This window comes from Corvus moneduloides, chromosome 20 (assembly GCF_009650955.1).
Source record: "Corvus moneduloides isolate bCorMon1 chromosome 20, bCorMon1.pri, whole genome shotgun sequence".
Lineage (NCBI taxonomy): Eukaryota > Metazoa > Chordata > Aves > Passeriformes > Corvidae > Corvus > Corvus moneduloides.
The window spans coordinates 2,313,913-2,334,381 of NC_045495.1; the positions used below are offsets into that span (position 1 = coordinate 2,313,913).

At 58.5% G+C, this 20,469-nt stretch overlaps 1 protein-coding gene across 1 annotated transcript; it reads left to right on the forward strand.

The window, feature by feature from the left end:
• The first annotated feature begins 10,063 nt into the window (after positions 1 to 10,063).
• TBX2 (T-box transcription factor 2) lies at positions 10,064 to 20,450 on the forward strand. Its single transcript, XM_032129581.1, has 7 exons — positions 10,064 to 10,920; positions 11,645 to 11,912; positions 14,448 to 14,594; positions 15,736 to 15,812; positions 15,890 to 16,059; positions 17,357 to 17,970; positions 18,842 to 20,450. Exons 1-7 carry the CDS (start codon positions 10,556 to 10,558, stop codon positions 19,286 to 19,288), a joined length of 2,088 nt encoding a protein of 695 aa, XP_031985472.1. The 5' UTR covers positions 10,064 to 10,555; the 3' UTR covers positions 19,289 to 20,450.
• The last annotated feature ends 19 nt before the right edge of the window (positions 20,451 to 20,469 follow it).

Genomic DNA, 20,469 nt, shown 5'->3' on the forward strand with positions numbered 1-20,469 from the left:
GTAGGAAAGTTTGCGCCATTTCCTGTTGTCTTTCCCTTATGCTCCTGAGATATTGTAAAAATGTTCGGTATCCTCCAGTAGGTTGTAATCACTTCGCCCTAATGTTTCACAGCTGCTAAGTGTAACTTTAAACCCAACCGTTTGAGTGCTTACAATTAGCGAGTCAATGGGGCTGAGATCGGGTCTTTGTGATTGCAAAAAGGAGAAAACGAAACTTCTTTTACCCTGAGTTTTAATTGGATAAAACGGGAACAAAAGTTGTGGAGACGGGGGGAGTTTTAATGCAATAAATGATTAGTGGCTTGTGTGCTAGGAAGAAAAATAATTGAATCCACTGCTTGGCCTGTTTCACAGATGGAAAAGGCACCGGGACAAGCATTTGTCTGCGGCAGCGCCTGTCCCGGGGACGGCAGGAGCCCCTCTCCGAGCTCTCCGCTCCCCGAGTGTAGGGGCAGAGCTGCTGGGAGCAGAACTGGGAAGAGACAAGAGGCTTCAGCTGTGCCCCTCACCTGTCCCTGCCCCGCACAGCCGGGCAGAGCATCCCCTCTGTCCCCGCGGTGGAAAATCGTGGCACAGGGGCTGCTCGGTCTCCCGCTGTCCCGTGACATTAATGGAACACCAGTGTAAATTTGGGCTCGTGCTCGAGAGTCCTCCGAGCCCGACAGGGTGAGACCTCCTCTGACTGATGTCACCGGGTTTGTCCCCGCTCGGCCCCCGCCTCCGGCACGTGCTGGGGACAGGTTTCAATTATCCCACAAAATGCCTTTATCCCGGTGGAAGCGAAGGGCAGGACCCAGCGGGGTACGAGTCACCAGCGCCGGAGCTGGACCGGGGACGTGGCGGGGACGCTGCCTCCCTGTCCCCTGGCTGCACCCAGGTCCTCCAACTCTGCCCAGGCCAAGCCCATCCTGTCCAGCGGCACTGCTGGACATGCCACATGTCCCCCCTGCCCGTGGGACACGCGGCCATTCCTGGCTGTGCCTGGGCATTGACACTGTCCCACCAATTGCCACCCATCCCTCCCTGGGCTCAGACCTAATTTGAAGCTGTGCATCTGTCAGTGAGTTCCCAGGCTGAAATTTTTTGCCTTTCTTGGGAATTTCTGCCACAGGAAATTACACTAAAATACTGACAAAAGAGTCAGGGGCTTGCAGCATTCCCTGTCGCCTCCATCTCCTTCCCTCCATCACATCCCAGGGGATGAGCACAGTGCAGGGATGCTGCTCCCTGGAAGCCCTCCCTCCATGGAAAGCATTCCTGCCACCTGATCATAAATACTAATGAATAGCAAAACCCTGGTCTAAGTCAAGGAGGAGGCTCTGAATTTTCTTGGGAACTTTGCTGTCTGAAAGGTATCTGAAATATTCCCTAGCACTCAGCCTATCAGAGGGTCAACTATACGGTGAGCAGTCATACAAAGTTAATTTCTAATTTAATACAATGTTAAAAGGTTGTCAGGTTAAAATCTAATCTATAAACGAGACATGAAACGTCTCTTTAAAACAAGTGTTGCGAACCAGTCCTGGCTCAAACCACAGGCTGCTGCTTCTCTTATAGGATATAATTATTTCCCAGTGAGTATTTACAATATTATTACAGGACATTAATAAAAGGTGGTGCCACTGCCCATGTGGCAGCTCAGTGCCAGCTGGGCATTAATCCCACTCCCATCCAGCTCCTCTCCCTCCAGACCCTTCTCTGGAGAGGTGGGAAGTGTCAGCTCGTGGGGCCATGGGAAGCAGGACAGGAAGAGAACCAAGTGTATTTTCACTTAAAAAGTGGGGTTGTGGGAGGAGGGACCCCGTGATGTGTTCTGGAGGGATCACAGCATCCCTGCATCCCCCAAGGAGGAGGAGACTCTCCTGGGATGAGCCATAGGTGGCAGGGTGGGAACGATGGACGAGTGCATTCCTTCCTGAGCAATCTGGGGAGAGGACTTTGGCAAGGGTCTGCCGTGGGCTGAAGATTATGAACCATGTTCAGAGCAGCAGCTTCATTCAAGCAGAAAACCAGAGAGAGCACCTGCAGCCCAGGGTGAAGATCTGGCCCTGTACCCTGCTCCCCTTCCCACCTTGCACCCATTCCATGACTCCCAGTGGAAAGACTGGGCACATCCCACTGCCTCTCCTTCCACCCAGGGTGCCCACACTGCAGCCACCTCTCAAGGTACACTGAATTTTGCTCTTTTTGCTGTCGAAAGGGGAAAGTCCAGCTGTCACATGGGAGTGATGCCATTGTCCTGCCCGGGTGACTGACTGGACTATGAGACTCCCGTTCCTGGTAGTCCGCAGTGTCCGTGGGAGCTGGATCGGGGCTGCCCTTGCCAGGCTCAACCAAAAAACACCATGTGTCACCCTGCTGTGGGTCACATGATTAGCTTTGATATCATGTGGGTTTATTTTCCAGGAGGAATCTCACCAGCTCCAAAGGCTTGGATCGGGTGTCCGAGCTCCTCTTTATGCCCCTGAATCCCAGCAAGGAAGGGTTTTCCAAAAGAAGACCAAGATTTTGATGGGAGCAGGTGACCCCCACCACAGCAAGGGCTGGAGGGGAATGTGAGGTAATGCAATGTAGTACTGGGGCTAAAATGGAGGGAATTGGTGATGTACTGTCTGAAGCTTCAAGGGATGTGTGGGCTCTTTGCTCCGGCCCTCCACCAGCAAGGACTCTTTCCCTTCCCTTCCCTGGGTTTTCTGGTAAATTCTGCAGCTCTCTGTAATTGCGAAAAGCTGCTGCTGGACATCTGCACAGGCACTGTCCTCTCGGAGCGGCTGCCGGGGCTGTGAGCGCTCCAGTGCTGCTGCCGGCGCTTTGATGTGCGTGTGATTCACGGCTTGGCCGCGGCCGCCCCGCAGATGCTGCCCCTGGGTGGTGCGGGACGGGACGGGACGGGATGGGACGGGACGGGACGGGACGGGACGGGACGGGATGGGATGGGATGGGATGGGATGGGATGGGATGGGATGAGATGGGGTGGGATGCCATGAGATGAGACAGCACCTGTGCAAACAGCAGCCCCCTGTGCCTCCTCACCAGGGCACACCAGGGTGTGACCTCTCCTGCTTCCACCTGCAGAGCAAAGGACCTGGAGGCATCCAGGGAGCCCAGCTCAGGTGCTTCCCTGCATCCCACCAGCACCTGAAGGGCAGAGGGATGGGGATGCCCACTCACTGGCCACCTTGTTGGAGCAAAGGGGAGAGAGCAGAGCTCCAGGCAGGCAGAGCTGCAGCCGGGGGAGCACAATCTGTGGCCTTAATCCCGCCGTGTCCTGTGTGCTCTCAAATCCCCTTCACTTCAATGAGCGCTTGTAGTGTCAGGCCTGCGCCAGGCGAGACGGCACGCGGGGCTGGCGGGGAGGATTTGCTCAAGAGGCACTGTTTTTAAGGTGAGATTTGAAGGATGGAAGACAGATGGCAACTGGAGAGAACAAACGGATCAAGTGAAGGGTTTGTTTTCAGCGTGGAGGGGAAAACACAGGAGGGAATTACTGCTGGCTACAAAATGGGGGCTATTAATACCTGCAGCAACTCAAGCTTTGCACTTAGCCCGGTGAGTCGGGACTCTCCCGGGCACCACGGCGGGGGCAGGAGCGTGGTTTTTCCAGGGGAGGTGAATTGATCCCAGCATCACTTTGAGTGTACCCAGACAAAGCTGGGAGAAGGGTTATTAGCCAGCCGGCGGCCCCGCCATTGTCCCCACTATCTTTTCTTCCCTTTCAGCCTCCCTCCCCGTGGCCCAGGTCTCAAAGACCATGTGTCAAGAGATTAGTGACCTACGTGAAGGGCAATTGCTTGCTTTGTGCCGGCAGCTCGGCGTCGGGGCTGTTATTTACTTGTTATTTGGTGCTGTCTCCGTTGAGGTATCCCTGGAAAACGCCCTGGAGAGCAATCTGCCAGCACTGCAGAGCTCGTGTGGGCGAGGAGCTGGAAAAGAGGGGCTTGAGGGTGGCAGGTTTCAGCGTGTTGTGTGCCCATGCCAAGACCCCCAAATTCCCCAGGATGGTCAGTGCAAGAGCCCAGCACCTACAGAGAACTGAGGAAAAAGCTGGGCAATGAGAAAATTAAGTGCAATGGAGAGGTGCCCAGGAATGGTGCTGGATGCAGGGCTGAGATGAGGCCTTGCCCCAGAGCAGTTTGAATTTCCAGACTGGTTTCAAGAATTGAAAGATGGCAAGAGCCTGTCCTGCCTGCAAAGGCATGTTCCACCTCTCTGCCTCTGGCAAAGAGTGGCTTGGAGGAGCACTGGGGTTTGGAGGAAATGTAAATAAAGATTATGAGAGTTGGCCCTTCCATGCAGTGCTGGTACACATCAAATTTGTCCATGATGAAACACCCAGGAAAGGGACAGGTGCAATGAAAAGTGTTTTTCCTGCCCAAGACCAGCTCGTGATTTATTCTGGCTGGTTTTATTCTCTCGCCAGTGAAATGCTGTCTCCTATAAACACGAGACAGTGATTTTCTGCAATTCTAAAAGTCAAACCTAGACCAAAACCACAACTCACGTGACGTGGGAGCAGCGGCGTCAGATCCTGCTTTAGATGTGATTCCAGACAAGTTCCCAGATCCCGTCTGAGGCAAACAGGCCAAGATGTGAGACCCTGTCAGCTCTGCCCACACAGGGCCAGCTCACTCATCCTTCCTTTGTTTCTGTAACTCCTGCCAAACTCCTGGCCCCAAACAGGGAGAAAAGGGATTCTGGGGATGCAAGGGGGCCTGGGGACCAGGAGGGCTGAGTGACCCTCGTGGGGCTGGGGGCTACCCTGCACCTTCCCCCTCCCAGAGGCAACAGGAGGGGACTGCATCCACCAGGAGCAGTTTGAAAAATAAAACTAAGAAGGGAGAGAAACTGAGATGTCCCCTGTCCTCGAGGATTTTGTTGCCCAGGTACAGGCAGGGTCCCCTCCCAGAGGGCAGCTTTGTGGGGGTGGCGACTGGGGAGGTTGTATCGGGTGTGGAGCCCCCCAGTGATTTTTTTCTCTTCTCCCAGAACCGCCGATTCTGTCACTTTTCCCGTGTTCTGCCAGGACGTCTCTGGCTGCGGGAGTCAGGCGGCCTCGTCCCGGCCACTCCGGGCACTGTGCAGCAGAACGAGCCCAAATCCTCGCTGTTAATCCGGAGAGGAAGCAGGGCAGGGACCCCAACAGCATCATTTTATCAAATAACGCCGTTTGCTGGAGCTGTTTGATTTAAGAGACGAGCCCCGGCTCGCCCCTCCGGAGACCGGCTTCGCTCGGGGAACGCGGGAGGACCGCGGGACCCCGGTTATCGATGGGCGCCGATAGAGTCTCCGAGGGGGAACCAAGGGACCCGGGAGGGGCAGCGACACCGACCCCGGGCTCCCGACAAGGAGCACCCCGAAGGAGCGGGGCGGATCTGCGGCTCCGTTTCCCCGCAGGACCGAGCCGCGGTCACGCGTGGCGGCGGGCGGGGGGTGCTCGCCCCCGGCCCCATCCCATGACGGCGATGAGGCGGCGATAATGCCATTAGCCCGGGATTAGGCGCCTGCGCCGGGATGTGACACACTTTCTCAAATGGAAGTTTTTTAAACAGAGGGATTTGCATGATCCCGCACCGCGCCCCTCCATCCCCATCCCCGCACCCGTTCCCATCCCCATCCTCGGTGCCAGCCCGGGTTCCAGGCAGGTCCCCCCGCTCTGGCACGACCCGGACCGGGGCTCCCGTCTCCTTTTAAGGCAGCGGGCTCAGTGCGGGCTCGGCAGCGCGCTCCGACGTGGAGAGCCCCGGGTGCGCGGGGCTGGAGGGGGTCACTCCGCCCCCGCGCAGGGACAGCGCTCCGTAACTAAAAAACATAATAAAATAATTTAAAATTCAATTTAGCGCAGGGCTGAGCAAGCTCACAGCTCCAAGCGGCGCGGAGTAACGGGGGGATGGAGGATGCGTGTGTCTCCTCCCGGCCGGGCCGGGGTCACTCGCCGCCCGCCCTGCCAAACAGGCTGGGAAATGTGTTTATAAATTGTTCAAACTCTGGATAAACTTCAGCGGCGTTTGTGTCTGCGTCTCCCCGCATGTTGTTATTTTCCAGAAATCTGGATTACTGGAAATATTTTCTTTAAAGCTGGAGAGAAATCTAAACAGTCTGAGGGCAGGGGGATCTCAGATGGGGGGGCGGCCCGGGGGCTGCCGCGCTGGCGGGGTTCCGCGGGGTTCCTTGCGCACGGAAGGGGCGCGCAGCTCCGCGGCCGCGCAGCGGGAGGAAAAGGAGGGTGGCGGTGTCAGACCGAGCATCTCTCGGCGGCTGTCGGTAAAAGGGCATCAGCCGGGCCCCCGTGCCCGGTGACCCCTTCCCGTCCCCTCCAGCGGGCACCGGAGCACGGCGGGGGGCAGAGTCGTTTTCCCGGGATCTCCGGGGATAAGGGGATTTCCACCCCGCCGAAGGGTGTGAGGGGAGATGCGGCGCCCCGGAGAAGGAAAGCGGAGGAGGGGTGTCCTGGGCGCGGGTGGGTGAGATCAAACGAGGACAGTTTCGTCACACGTGGGGTTCTTTTCCTCTCTAAGGTGGAGCGGAAAAGAGGGACCGAGGAAGCTGCTGAGGCTGCGGGGCCGCCCCTCGCCTCCTCCCCGCCTGCCCCACGGCCCAGATGAGGCTGCAGGGGCGACCGGGGGACGCACCCCGGGGCTGGAGGGGCAATCGAGTCCCGCGAGGACCCGGTCCCCTTCGGGACGGAGGGAGCTCCCCCACCTCGCACCTGCGGCTTCGCTCGGGGCGTCTCTGACATCCCCAGGTCTGTCTGTCCGGCAGCTCCCGGGGAAGGATCGTGGAGCCCAACCCTGGGGCACCGTTTCTCTCCCTCCTGTTTCCACCCCCGTTCGACTCCCCCAGCTTGGGAAGGTGCGAGCAGCCGGCCCGCCCTTCCCAAGGGCCCGGGGGTCTCCTCTGGCCGTGGCATCACCGCCGGGAATGGGGGGCCCGATGGCTCGCCCTGGGCACAAGAAAACCCCTTTCGCCTGGAGCCCCTTTCGCGGCCGGCGCACCCCGTTGGGGGCGAGCGCTCCCCGGGGCACGGGGCCGCCGCAGCCCGGTGGAGCCGGGAGGAGGGGAAGGCGGAGGCCCGGCTGCTTGTGAGAATTGTTATTTTTCATCAATCACCCGCAATTTGTGTAAGTGCCCCGGACAGGACACCAGCCGTCCTGCTGGCTGGGGTCACGGAGACAACACAGCGATGGAGAAGAGCAAATTGCATTTGCTCACCAGCTCACAGATCCAAATTACGGCCCTCGCATGGCGCGGGGAAGGGAGCGAAAGGTCCATGTGACATGAGGGAAATATGAAGGACTTTGACAGGTCTTAAACGGCCTGGCGCCAAGGCCTAAGTCTACCGGCTAAAAATAGAAAAGGGATGATGAGTGGAGATGGGCAGAGATGAAAGGGGAAGAGCGAGCAGGGCCGCGATGCGGGGCGGGTGGGGGGCGGGGGCGGCCCGACGGGACGATTTCCCCGGGCTGAACGGGGACGGATCCCAGGGCGGATCCCCGGGACGAATCCACGAGACAAACCGGGTCTCCATACGCCCAGCCTGGGGACCGCTGGCCAGCGCAGAGCCCAGCCCGCGGGCGACAGGGACGGCTCCCAGGAGCCGGGCACGGTGGCCCCGAGCGCTGCAGCGCCCTGGGGCAGGTTGGAAAACCTTCCCTGGAAGGGGACTGCGCGGAAACACTTCTCGTCACCGTTCCTCGGGACGGGAACCGAGTCCGCTGGCTCCTCTCTCCCTGCCCGGTGCTCGGTCACCGACGGGCGATGCGCGGGCATGGCCCGTCCATCGGTGCAGGATCCTGGGTCATGTCTGCGCCTGTCGTGACCGGGGCCGCGAGGGGTAGCAGCGCAGTGGGTACCCCGGTCCCCAATGGTACCCGGTCCCCCTTAGCCCCCCATCCCCGCAGCCCCGCCGGCGGCCGTCGCTACGGAAGGTCGGGGAGACGAGGCTTCTCTGGATCGGTTTTATTCTGCAGGCGAGGCCGCTTGCGGCGTTACAGCGGTGCGGGGGGCGCGGGCGGGGTGCCGGTGGGCCGGCAGGACGGGCGACCTTTCCCCTCGGGGACACGGCTGCTCCAGGCCCAGAAGGGCCGGGCCCCGCGTCTCCCCGTGGAGCAGCGGGCGAGGTGTCCGCGGGAGAACCGTGTCCCGGGGTGGGGAGATTCGCCCCGAGAAAATGAAAGGCTCCACTTTTCCTTCGTGAGGGGGGAGAAATTGGAAAAAAAAATATACAAGCAAGCCCCACTTTTGCCAAAGCTGCCGTCAGCAGTTTTCCACGGCGGCGATGAAGCAAAGTCCAAACGGGGTTTAAATTTCAGTCCCCGTTGCCCGTTCAATGGTCAGCGGGACCCCCCCGGCCCCGCCGCCCCGGGCAGCCTCGGGGGGTGACGTGTGGTGCCCGCCCCGTAGGGCGCGGTGCGAGGCCGGGCGCGGTGCGGGCAGAGGTGAACCTGCCGCGGGACGCGGGCAGGTGGAGATCGGCCCCGAGAAGAGCCCGGGGATGGGGATGGGGCTCCGCCGGGGGCTGCGAGCGAGGGTCGCTATCAGCAGGATGAACCGGGGCGGAGGAATAAAGAGGAGAAGCGGAGATGGGAAGGGGGCACCCGGGGGTCCCCGCATCCCACCCTGCGCGGGGAGCAGCGACACAGGACCACGAGGGCTCCGAGCTGCTGCGGCCGCGCCTCGCTGCGCATCCGTGGAGCGAGAGGGCCCGGGGGCGGGGGGGGACAGGCCGGCGGGCAGAGGAGTGGGCCGGCGGCCACCCCCCCGTCCCGCCTGGTCGTAGCGCAGGCGGCGGGGGCAGGAGCCTTGGAAGGATGGCAGGGCGCTTTTTGAAGATTTGGGGGTAAATATGAAGTGACAAGAGACGGGTCTTTATTGTGAGGGCTCAGCCGCCTGGCGCCAGGGCCCTCTTCAGCCACCGCGGCCCTCAGTTAATCAGCGCAGATCTCCAAACCGGCCTCTCCGAGGGGACACCCACCGCGCCCGCCGCCCCCCCCGGGCCCCGGCGCGGCGGGACCGGCCCTAATCCCTCAGCAAACAGCCCCGGAGTGTCCCCCCCTCCTCCTTATCTGCCTCCCCCCGCCCGGGTAAACAGCCCCTCCGGCCGGGCACCGCCGCGCCGGCCCTCGGCCGCGTACCGACGCGCCTCGACGGCGGGGTCTGCGCCTCCGCCGCGGGCGCGGAGCTGCGGGCGGGACCCCCCCGCCCCCGGTCGGGGCGGCTGCCGGCAGGGTGGGGGGCGACGGCTGGGAGCGACTCACCCGCGCTGGAGGTCGCCGCTCGGGGCCTCGCCGCCGCCCGCAACTCTCCGCCGGGCCGCGCTCCCGGCGGCCGCCCCGTCGGCGCTGCGCGGTTGTGCGCGGTTGTGCGCGGAGCGGCGGGCGGGGCGCGCCCCACCGCGATCCGCTCTCCAGGATCTGTCGTAAGGCGGCCGCAGCCGGGCTCCCCCGGCCTCTCCCCCCCTCCCCGGCCTGCCGCCCCCACGGAGACCGGCGGGGGCCTCTGCCGCCGCCCCCCGCCCCCGTGGCTCCGCTCCCCGCTCCGCCGAGGTGGCTCCGCGCTGGCCCCGCACCGGCGGCGCAGCCGGGGCTGACCCGGTATGCGGAAAGGAGCCGGGGGTGGGATTTCGAGCACTTTTCACTGTCATTGGTTAATATTTTATTCTGTTGACATGTTTTCTTACTGCCGATGCTTCCGACACCTTCTTCTTCTTTTTTTTTTCCTCCCTTTTTTTTTCCTTCCCTTCTTCCCTTCCTCCCTCCCTCCGCGCCCCCCGCCCCCCCGCGCCCGGAGCTTGGCCGGAGCTGTCAAAACCCCGCCTATGCAGATCCACAATTGGTCTGAAACGCGTAAAATCAGCAATCAAGGGGGCTTGGCTCATTAGCGAGCGGATCAGAGCAGGAAGGACATGTGAGATAGTCACAGTTTTACAGAGATCAGGACAAGATCTCACCGTTCCCACTCGGCTCCTTTGGCCATGAGCAGCCCGAGCCCCAGCGCCGAGCGCGGAGCGCGGAGCCGGGCCGGCCCCGCCGGGGCGCAGCCCGGGCCCGCGGGGGTGTGAGGGCAGCGCGGCCGCCCCTGCCCCGCCGCGCCCCGCGCAGCCCCGCGCAGCCCCGACCCGGCTTTTGTTTCTATTTTAGTGTCGGGAAGGACTTTCCTGGGAGGGCTCGTTCCCTCGCTCGCTCTCCCTCGCTGCAACAACAACAACAACAAAAAATAAGGACCTACTGTCTCCCCTCCGCAGACCGGGAGTCCCTGGAGCCGGGAACTGCCTCGCTTTTCCTTTTTTTTTTCCTTCTTATTTTTTTTCTTTTTGTTTTTTTCTTTTTCCCGAATCTAGATCGGCTGATTTTCGCCTCTTTTTTTATGCTTTTTTTTTTTTTTTTTTTTCTTTTGGAGAGTGTGTGCGTGTGTGTTGCTGATTTTCCTTCCTCTTCCAGAGACTCGAGCGAGTTCGCTGGGTAGGAGAGGGGAAAAAAAAAAAAAAAACAACAAATACACACACACGCATTTTTGTAAAGGGAATCCCTCTTTTTCTCCTGGATTTGTGGATGCACCGATGAGAGATCCAGCCTTCCCAGGGACTGCCATGGCTTACCACCCCTTCCACGCACCCCGGCCGGCTGACTTCCCCATGTCCGCTTTCCTCGCAGCCGCCCAGCCGTCCTTTTTCCCGGCTCTGGCTCTGCCTCCGGCGGCGCTGGCGAAGCCCATGCCGGACCCGGGGCTGGCCGGGGCGGCCGAGGCCGGGCTGCACGTCTCGGCCCTGGGACACCACCACCAAGCCGCCCATCTGCGCTCGCTCAAAAGCCTGGAGCCCGAGGAGGAGGTCGAGGACGACCCCAAAGTAACGCTGGAAGCCAAAGAGCTTTGGGACCAGTTTCACAAGCTGGGCACCGAGATGGTGATCACCAAGTCTGGGAGGTAAGAGCCGGCCCCGCACAGCCCCGCGCAGCCCCCCCAGCCCGCCCCGCACCTGCGCGGCCGCGCAGCGCCCTCGCCCCTCGCTCCATCCCGCTTCCCATCCGTCCCCATGAATTAACGCGGGGAGTTTCGATCCCTGGAGTTTTTCGGAGGTGTTTCACCCCTTCTCCGAGCTTTCCCGTCACCGCTCCACCCCCCCCCCCCCCCCATTATTACTTTTCCGAGCGCGATCCCGAATTTAAATTCTTGCACGATAATTGAGCGCTCGGAATCCCCCGCTCCCGTTGTTTCCGCCGCTTCCTTCCCTTCTGCCAAACTTTCCCCACGTCCGGGGTCGTCCCCGGCCCTGCCCGTGGCCCCGGGCCCGGGGGAGGCAGCCGGGAGTGCTGAGCAAGCGAGTCGGCGAAGGGCAGAGAAATAGGGGAAAACAAGGATATGTTTTCGCCCCTTATTTCCCGAAATGGGAATTTTGAGCTTTTTCCTTGCTTTCTGCCACGGTGTGGGCAGCACCGTGGGATGAGAAGAGGGGGCACGTGAGGAAGACTGGCAATCCTCAGCGAACTAAACTAAAAGATGGTGGTTTGGGAGCAGCAGCCTGGGCCGGGCGGTGCGGGGGGCTCGGTGGGGCCGGGGCCGGGCGGTGCCGGGGGCTCGGTGCGGCCGCAGCCGTCAGGGGTCGGCGGCGGGCGGGGGCAGCCCTGTAGCACTCTGGGTCTCTCCGCAGGAGGATGTTCCCCCCGTTCAAGGTGCGGGTGAGCGGCCTGGACAAGAAGGCCAAGTACATTTTGCTGATGGATATAGTGGCGGCCGACGATTGCCGGTACAAGTTCCACAACTCCCGCTGGATGGTGGCTGGAAAGGCCGACCCGGAGATGCCCAAACGCATGTACATCCACCCCGACAGCCCGGCCACGGGGGAGCAGTGGATGGCCAAACCTGTTGCCTTTCACAAGCTCAAGCTCACCAACAACATCTCGGATAAGCATGGCTTTGTAAGTGCGGCTGCGGGGCAGAGCGGAGCCCCCTGGGCAGGGATCACCGGGCAGGGACCCCGGGCAGGCGCGGGGTTTGCCCGGTGCGGGGTTTGCCCGGTGCGGAGGCTGCCCGTGATCTCCCCGGGGGAACCGCGGGGCCTCAGAGCCTCCTTCAGCTGGGCCGGGCTGGGCGGCGGGGCCTGGCCGGGCCTTGCGGTGGCCTGGCTGTCCCTCAGCCCCCAGCCCCTGGTCCTGCCCGGCCCCGAGGGGCAGCTCCCGTTTTCCGGGGGAAAAAGGAGGGTTGGGCTGCCTCGGGCCTCGGGCTTCCCTTGGCTCCCGCATCCCCGGCCTCCACGGCCGGTCCTGCTGCTTCTTCCCAGCCTGCGAGGCTCCGTGGGGAGAGGAATTTAGGGAGGTGGATGTGCGGAGCCGAGGCCGTGCGGGGGCTGCAGCCGGGGAAGCCCCGACGGGGCGGCGGGCGGACAGGGGCTGTCGCTGCCACTGGGGCCGAGCCGAGCCGGGCCGAGCCGGGGGGAGCGGAGCCGGGGCCGGCGGCACCTGCGCTGGGTTTCCGCAGCCGGGAGAAGCGTTGGAGTCGTTGGCAGCCGGACCATCTGCCTCTGAAAGCCCCTATTTATTTCCCTGTTGATGATATCTGCATCACCTAAAGGTGGCAAAACAAAACAAAAAAAATAAGCCAAAAATCTACTAACAAAAAACCCCAAAAAAACAACAAAAAAAACCCCCACCACCCAACCAACCAAAAAAAAAAAAAAATACTAAGAAAGGAAGAATAGAGAGGGAGAGAGAAAAGAAAGACAGCGAAGAGTGTTGGGCATTTGCAGAGACCCGCAGAAAGCAGAGTCAGAACGGGAGGGGAGCGCGATCCTGCGGGAATGCACGGAGGGGGAAATCCCAGCGCCTCAGCCAGTTCTCCTTCCTCTGAGCAAGCATTTAGGGCGATAAAGGGAAAGTTCATCGTGCCGCGCTGCTGATACGGTAATTAGCGGGGAGCCGGGGCCGGCGGAGCCCGGGGCAGCCGCGCTGCGGGGGCTGCGGGACCCCGCTCGGGTGGGGAGCGCGGAGCAGCTCCGCGACTCCCGGAGAACTTTCTCCTCTCTTTTTATTTTTTTCCCCTCTCTATTTTTTCCACTCTCTTTTTTTTTTTTTTTTTTTAATTTTTTTCTCTCTCGCTTTTATTTTTTTCTCTTAAGGCAGGAAACAGCGTCTTTGTTAAATAATACATTGCGGGGTTATTTATAGCCAGCAAGGTAAATCGATAGAGAAGGAGTCTAAAAAATACCTCTTTTTTTGTACTGGTGAAAAACTAGTTTGGTTCAGTGCTTTTAACGGTTTGCCTCCTTCAGTTAAAGATTTCTGGTATCTGTCGTTGTCCAAAATCCGGACTGTGTTAAATCTGGGAGACGAGGGTTTAGCCAGTGCCCATCTGGTCAGAGAGGGATGATTATTTTTTTTTAAAGGAATTCAGATTTGCACGCCTGAATGAGACTTTTTGCACCATTTTCATGATAAATCCCGTCTAGATTATATCAATAGAACAGCGATCCGACAGTTCATCAGCAGGTGATTATTGCTTGGGTTAAAAAAAAAGGGGGGGGATTTTTTTTATTACCTTCTAAACCGAAATGAAGTGATAATTATTTAGCCATTTGGGCGACGTTATTTGACAATAATTACTCAGGCTTTCGCCGTTCCTCTACGAATTCTGGGCAGTGAATTCTACATTTCAATCCGACCACAGCAGGTTGGGGAATTATTTCAACGTTATCGAGCAGGAAAACAGGCAGCGAGGGGCAAGGGGTCGGAGCGGCCCCAGGGGCGCGGCTTGGGGTGTTCAGCCGCTTCCAAAAATCCTCAGCCAAATCGCGGGGAATTCGGGTTTTATAAAAAAAAACCCAACCAACCAAACTCAAAAAATAAAACGAGAGGGTAGAGAACGGCTTTGAGTGTTGGCGAGGCTTTCAGACACCTGGTTGGAAAAAAAAAAAAAAAAAAAAGGCTGTTACTTCTGCAACGTTGCTCCGAGACATAAATTTGCTGTGGCTCGTGGTGAAACGCTCCTTTCAGGTCGCAGGCTCTGGTTGGGGCTGGCACCGTCTCCTGCCGCCCCCGACACTAACCCAGAGCCTTTTAACATTATTTTTTTTGTGGTGGTGAGGGATAGTAATTTATTTTTAAGGACGGAAATATGAAAAGCGGTGAGAAACTTGTCAAAAAGTCGCCTCGCGTTTGCAGGGCTGTAATAAAACAGGGAGATCCCTTTTGCTGCTTTATTGCCGTGCTTAACACCCGCAAAGATGCTGTTGTGCCTGCGTTCCCTGACCTCCTTCTTTGGGGACAGATCCTGCAATGGCATCAACAACAGAAAAAAGAAATCCTCCTCTCTGGCATCTGCCAGTGAATTTGTGGGGTGCACTTTTTTTGGTTGTTTTCGGGAGAAAAGGGTTTTTTTTAGGGAGGGAGCTGGATGCGTGTGTCCCACAGAGTGTGGGGCTGATGGCAGCCGCGGGCTGTGCTCTCTCGCCCACCCAGACCATCCTGAATTCCATGCACAAGTACCAGCCCAGGTTCCACATAGTCCGGGCCAACGACATCCTCAAGCTGCCCTACAGCACCTTCCGCACCTATGTGTTCCCCGAGACCGACTTCATCGCCGTCACTGCCTACCAGAATGACAAGGTATGGCCAGGCAGCCCCTGTGCCTCTCCCTGCCCTCTCACTGTCCCTGTCCCATCACCCCTGTTCCATCCCCTACCCAGGATCAGGGTATTTTTGTGTGTGTGTGTGTGTTCGTGAGGATATTTCAGGGCAGAGCGGCCAAAAGGCAGCAACAGGAGAAAGGTTAAACCTCAAGCCCTCAGAGTAGGATGCACCCTCATACTGCTTGTATGATTATTGCTATTTTTAGTATTAATATCAATGCTATTGTCAGTATTTCTATTATTACTATTAATAATTCCCTCATGGAGTTTGTTGCACCTTTCTGGGCTGTGGAAGTCTTTGCTGCAGGCCCAGGCTGTGGAGAGCAGCACCAGGCCTGGGCAGCCTCACCGAGAAGGTGCCCAGGGCTCTGGAGGAGCCAAAAAATAGAGCCAGATAAGCTAATTTTAGTTGCTTTCGTGATTTAGCAAGTGTCACCCTGTAAGCAGGCAGAGCCAGGAGAGCACGATGGGGAGCAGAGAGCCTCTGCCATCCCCTTCCAAGAGTAGTGTGTGTGTTTTAACCCAAAAGGTGACCCCCACCTCCACCCCTGGCTGCTGATGCTAATTGACAGCTCTGTCTGAGGGTCCTGGTGGGCTTGTTTCCCTCGTAAAGTTTATGGCGAAGAGTCACAATCGATTAAAGAGCACTTTGTCTGCTCGCCCGCCGCAAGCTGCGCGGGGTGGCCGCCGGCCGTGGGCCCCGTCGGGCGGGGGATGCTCGGGCCGGGGGATGCCCGGGCCGGGGGTCGCGGCGGGGCCGGGCAGCCGGGCCTTTTCCAGCACCCCTCTCGGGGCCGTGTTTCAGAGCCATGCATTATTGAGCGCCCTGATGTCGCCGGCCCCAGCAGCCCGTGGCAGGGAGGGATAAGAATAGCTTTTAACCAGCGCCGCGCAGCTCAGTCGCCATCTTCCCTCCGGGGGGCCGTGAAAAATAACTTCCTATCATTAAGACGCTATTAATAATTCAAGCCCAAACCTCAGCATCATTTTTAATAAAGCATGCGGTGTGTTAACGCGGGTTCCGCAGCCTGCGCCGCGCACCCCGGGCTCCCCGACGGCTGCTGGGGAGAGCGGCCAGGGCTTCACGCCGCCCTCTCTCTCCTTCTCCGCCCTCACAGATTACCCAGCTGAAAATCGATAACAACCCCTTCGCCAAGGGCTTTCGGGACACGGGCAATGGCCGGCGGGAGAAGAGGTAAGGGGTGCGCCTGCTCCCCCGGCTCCGTGCCCGCGGGGGGACGGCCGGTGCCCGACGCTGCCTCTCGCCCGCAGGAAGCAGCTGTCCCTGCCGTCCCTGCGGATGTACGAGGAGCCCTGCAAGACCGACCGTGACGGCGGCGAGTCAGACGCCTCCTCCTGCGAGCCCTCGGCCGTGCGCGATGCCCTCCACTCGCCCGTGGGTGCCCTCCCCAGCCCCCTGCGCCTCAAGGGCAGCGGCAGAGGTAACGCAGGAGTCGCGGTCCCCAAATGTCCCCAGATGTCCCCAGACAGTCGCGGTTCTGCTCCCTCAGGGCTGCTGCGTGCTGATTTCCTGGGGGCACTGAGGCAAAACAGCGGGGAAAATAAAGACGGGGATGCGCGCAGGGAAGCACAAGGGTTGAAAGGACAAAAACAGCAAACGCAAATGGCATTCACGAGTTGAAATATTTTTCTCTTTATATATTTTATCTTGAATATATATTTGATCCTCTATACACCTGACATCTTGTATTTATATGATACAAGAAGAAATGGCAAAGCAGCCCATGTGCTTGCCACGTTAGCCCGGCTCCTCACCGGTGCGTGCCCTGCCTTCCATGGGAATCTCACACTTCCCCATAAAAAAGAGAAAAAAGAGAAAAGAAAAGAAAAAATTAATGCATTTGAAAGAGGAAAAAATGTTGTAACTCCAGTGCTTCAAGCTGGTAAATGAAAATAAACCAGCAGCTCCTACATTGCAGTTGTTCGATGCTGGGTTTTGTCTTGCCGCACTATCAATCTGCTCTTTAAACTTTTCACCAACTTGATTCCCTGCAAACCTTTATCAAAACTGCAACCCCCCACCCCGAGCTGGAGGCAGGGTTTATTACACCCCTCTCCACTTTCAAAGGCTTCCCCGAATATTTGCCCCAGCCTGCAGAGCTTCACCTCACCCGCACCAAAAGGCTTTTCTCGTTTAGTGCAGCCGTTCCAGCAGGGCCTCGGCTCCCCTCACCCTTGCCAGCCCCTCGCCTCGTATCCCCCTTCCTCCTCTGAGAGCTCAATGGGGTTTTTTAAATTGAAGCCCCTTTTTGGGAAGTCTGTACCATACTCCCTGCTTTAAAACTGCCTCTTTAACCTGTCTCAACCTGCACATTTGGAATAAATCCACGGCACATTGGTGATCAGCTCCACGTAATTAAATATATGCAGGACCATTTCCTCCCGTGCTGTCCGCTGCCTGCTCTCCTCATCCCCGCTCTGCAGCCCGCTTGGAGTTTCCAGCTAACAAGAGCGATGCTGTAATAGAGTCTGGTTCTCCATCAAGCATGTCTTTCCTGTTTAGCACAGCCACAGGACTTGCTGTTGTTAATCCCCTTTCCCCAGAGCGACCATTGCATGAGGGTCCATTTCTGCCCCCAAAATGTGTCTCTCCCATTAATAACAATACGGCTTCGCCATCACAACCTCTCCCTGACACCAGGGCTCTTGCAAGTGACCCCTTCCTCACCTCCCCTGGGTGCTTCTGCTCTGACCCTCTGCCCCTCCATCCCCTTGCAGAGGAGAAGCCAGGGGCTGACAGCGACGCGGAGGTGGAGAAGGCGCCTGAGGAGCGGCCGGTGGCAGCAGCCAGCCCCAGCGGGGAGGACGGGACGCCCCGTGGCAGCCCCCGGTGCCTGGAGGAACGAAGCAAGGAGAGGCACAGCCCAGAGAAAGCCAAGGATGGTGCATCCCCCCGGGAGGGTCCTGGCGAGAGCCTGTTCGGCACACGGAGTCTGGAGAAGGACAAGGTGGAAGGACGGAGGAAAGAGACGGACCCGGGCAAGAAGGACACGGAGGGCGGCGGGCTGGGCAAGGAGGCCTTCGCCCCGCTGATGGTGCACACGGACAGTCCCCCGCACCTGAGTGCCGGGCACCTGCAGAGCCTGGCTCTCTCCGGCCTCCACGGGCAGCAGTTCTTCAGCCCGCTGGGCGCTGGGCAGCCCCTCTTCATCCACCCGGGACAGTTCGCCATGGCCCCCGGCGCCTTCTCTGCCATGGGCATGGGACACTTGCTGGCCTCTGTGACCGGTGGGGGCAGCCTGGAGAATGGAGCCCTCTCGTCCGCCCCGGGCGCGGCAGGGACGGCCACCCCCTTCCCTTTCCACCTTTCCCAGCATATGTTGGCCTCTCAGGTAAGGCCCTGCTCCTGCCCCACATCCCTGTCCCTATCCCTGCTGCCCAGCTGGGCCCTGGAATCTCCTCTTCGTGTCTTCCCAAAAAGCTCCCTGAGTGAGCGGAGCACTTTGGGGATGCAGTTCAGGCCTGGCCAGTGTCACCCCCAGTGTGGAGACATGCAGGGTGGCCCCATTGCAGGGAAGGAGCTGTTGGTGTCCTCAGCCTCCCCCAGGCCCTCTGCAGCCCATGGGGACAAGGGAGTGACACACCCCTGACATGTTATCAGATGTGGCACAGGCAGAACGTGGGGGACATTTTGAAGGTGGCTTCAGGGTTGATTTGAGGAGGAATCTTGATTATTTTGCAGCTGCTATGGCTCCTCCACAGTCAAGGGCAGAGTCAGGAGCTGTGGCCCTACCTGACCTGGCTGTCCCCATCCAGCAGCTCCCTGTCTTCCTGTCAGCTCTGAAACAGCTCCCACAATGCCTGTGCTGGTGTTGCCTTTCCCATCCCCTCTGATGAAATACATAAAGATGTCTTTGAACTCCCCTAATTTATCGATTCTGCTTAACAATGTGTTTTAATGTGGTTAAGGGGCTGTGATGCTGCACAGGCAAGGACATGCAGCGTGCAGGGAGGGGACAGGGTATATCTCAGAGAGGGGTTTGTGCTCGGTGTCACCAGCCTGGGTCGGGATGGGGTGGATGGGGCTCTACCACCTCCCTCAGCCTGTTACACGTGGACATCCCCACACTCTGTTTTTAGGATGACACTGGCTGTTCCAGATTTGCCTTGGCTTTCTTGAGGAAACATAGCTGGGAGGGCAGGCAGGAGGGGGGATGCAGCAAAGCGCCAGCACAGCTCTGACCCCTCTTTCTCTCTCCACAGGGAATCCCAGTGCCCACCTTCGGCGGACTCTTCCCCTACCCCTACACCTACATGGCAGCAGCCGCAGCGGCCGCCTCGGCCATGCCGGCCACCAGCGCGGCCGCCGCTGGGCCGCTGTCCCGCAACCCTTTCCTGGGCAGCAGCCGGCCCCGCCTGCGCTTCAGCCCCTACCAGCTCCCGGTCACCATCCCGCCCAGTACCAACCTGCTGACCACCGGCCTGCCCACCAGCCTCAATCCCAGCTCCGAGGGCTCCAAGGCCGGCAGCAGCCGGGAATCCAGTCCCCTGCCCGAGGTGCCCCTGCACAAGGGGGGCAGCCAGCGCCCCACTGCCTCCCCCAAAGGCTCCCTGAAGGAGTCCCTCAATGAACTGCAGAACATCCAGAGACTGGTGAGCGGGCTGGAGAGCCAGCGGGAGCTGTCACCCGGCAGGGAGTCGCCAAAGTGACCGGCGGGGTGGGCAGCGAGCCCTCCCGGCAGGGCGAGAAGCACTGGTATTTTGTACAGCACAGTATAAATATTTATTGTGGAGCGAGGGGTGGGAGCAGACAGGGAGCAGGGTGCTGGAGCAGAGGGACGAACCTCACAGACCAAGCGGACCCACCACCCCAGAGGAGCCAGGAGGCAGCAGCTGGAGCGCAGGGCTTGCCCACCCCTTCGTCTGTGGGGCTGGGAGCGGCTCCCCTCACTCCACCGAGGCCCTGGAGCCCCCAGGACCCCTTCAATTCCCCGCTTCGGGTACTGGGCAGCTCGGAGGAGGGTGATGAGCTGGTGCTGAGACACCTGATGGACGGGGCAGCCCCAGCCCCTGCCTCGGTGGGGGGGTGAGAGGGGCCAAACCCTCATCTGTGCAAGGGGAGGGGGAAGGAAAAAGTAATTAAAAAAGAAAAAAAAAAAAGAGATAAGAAACAGAAGATGGAAACCAAACCGCCTCGGCAGCCACCGCCGCGCAGGGCGGGCACGGCGGGGGGAGCCTCGTGGGTACCTGGGCAGATATTTATGAAATAAATGGTAATTTGTGTAAATAAGCTATAAGGATCCCAGAATATGCAAATTGGTATTAATTTATTCAGAGTTGTACATTGGTGTGTACATAATATTTAGAGTTTAACTCCTTGCATTTAAGTTTTTTCTTTTTTTTTTTTTCATTTTACATGAACATATATATTGTAAATGAAAACTATTTAGCTCTTTGTGATTGAAGGAGATATCGGTTTCTCTGTGTTTTAAAATATTGTTTATCCCGCCTGTTCTCTAGGACAATCATGTGCCACTGATAAAACAATTTTTGGAGTCATTAAAACTAAGATTTCAATCCTTTAACGGACTTTTGCAAGAAAAAAAATAAACTAACGAATCCAAAATGTAACTAAAATATTGCTACAGTGCGGGGTATAGAAAATGCAGGAATAAACCTCAGGTTTTTATTTTTCACTCCAGAACAAAAAAAAAAAAGTATAATAAATTTAAATATGGCAGGACTGTGCTCTATATTTGTTTTAAAATAAAAAGATACATGATTTGCAACGTGCTGGTTACTCGGGTATCTGTCTGTTCAGTTTTGATGAATTCTCACATCTTTCAATAAAAAAAAAAATCTACTCGGAGAAGTCCTGCCGGCTCCCGCCT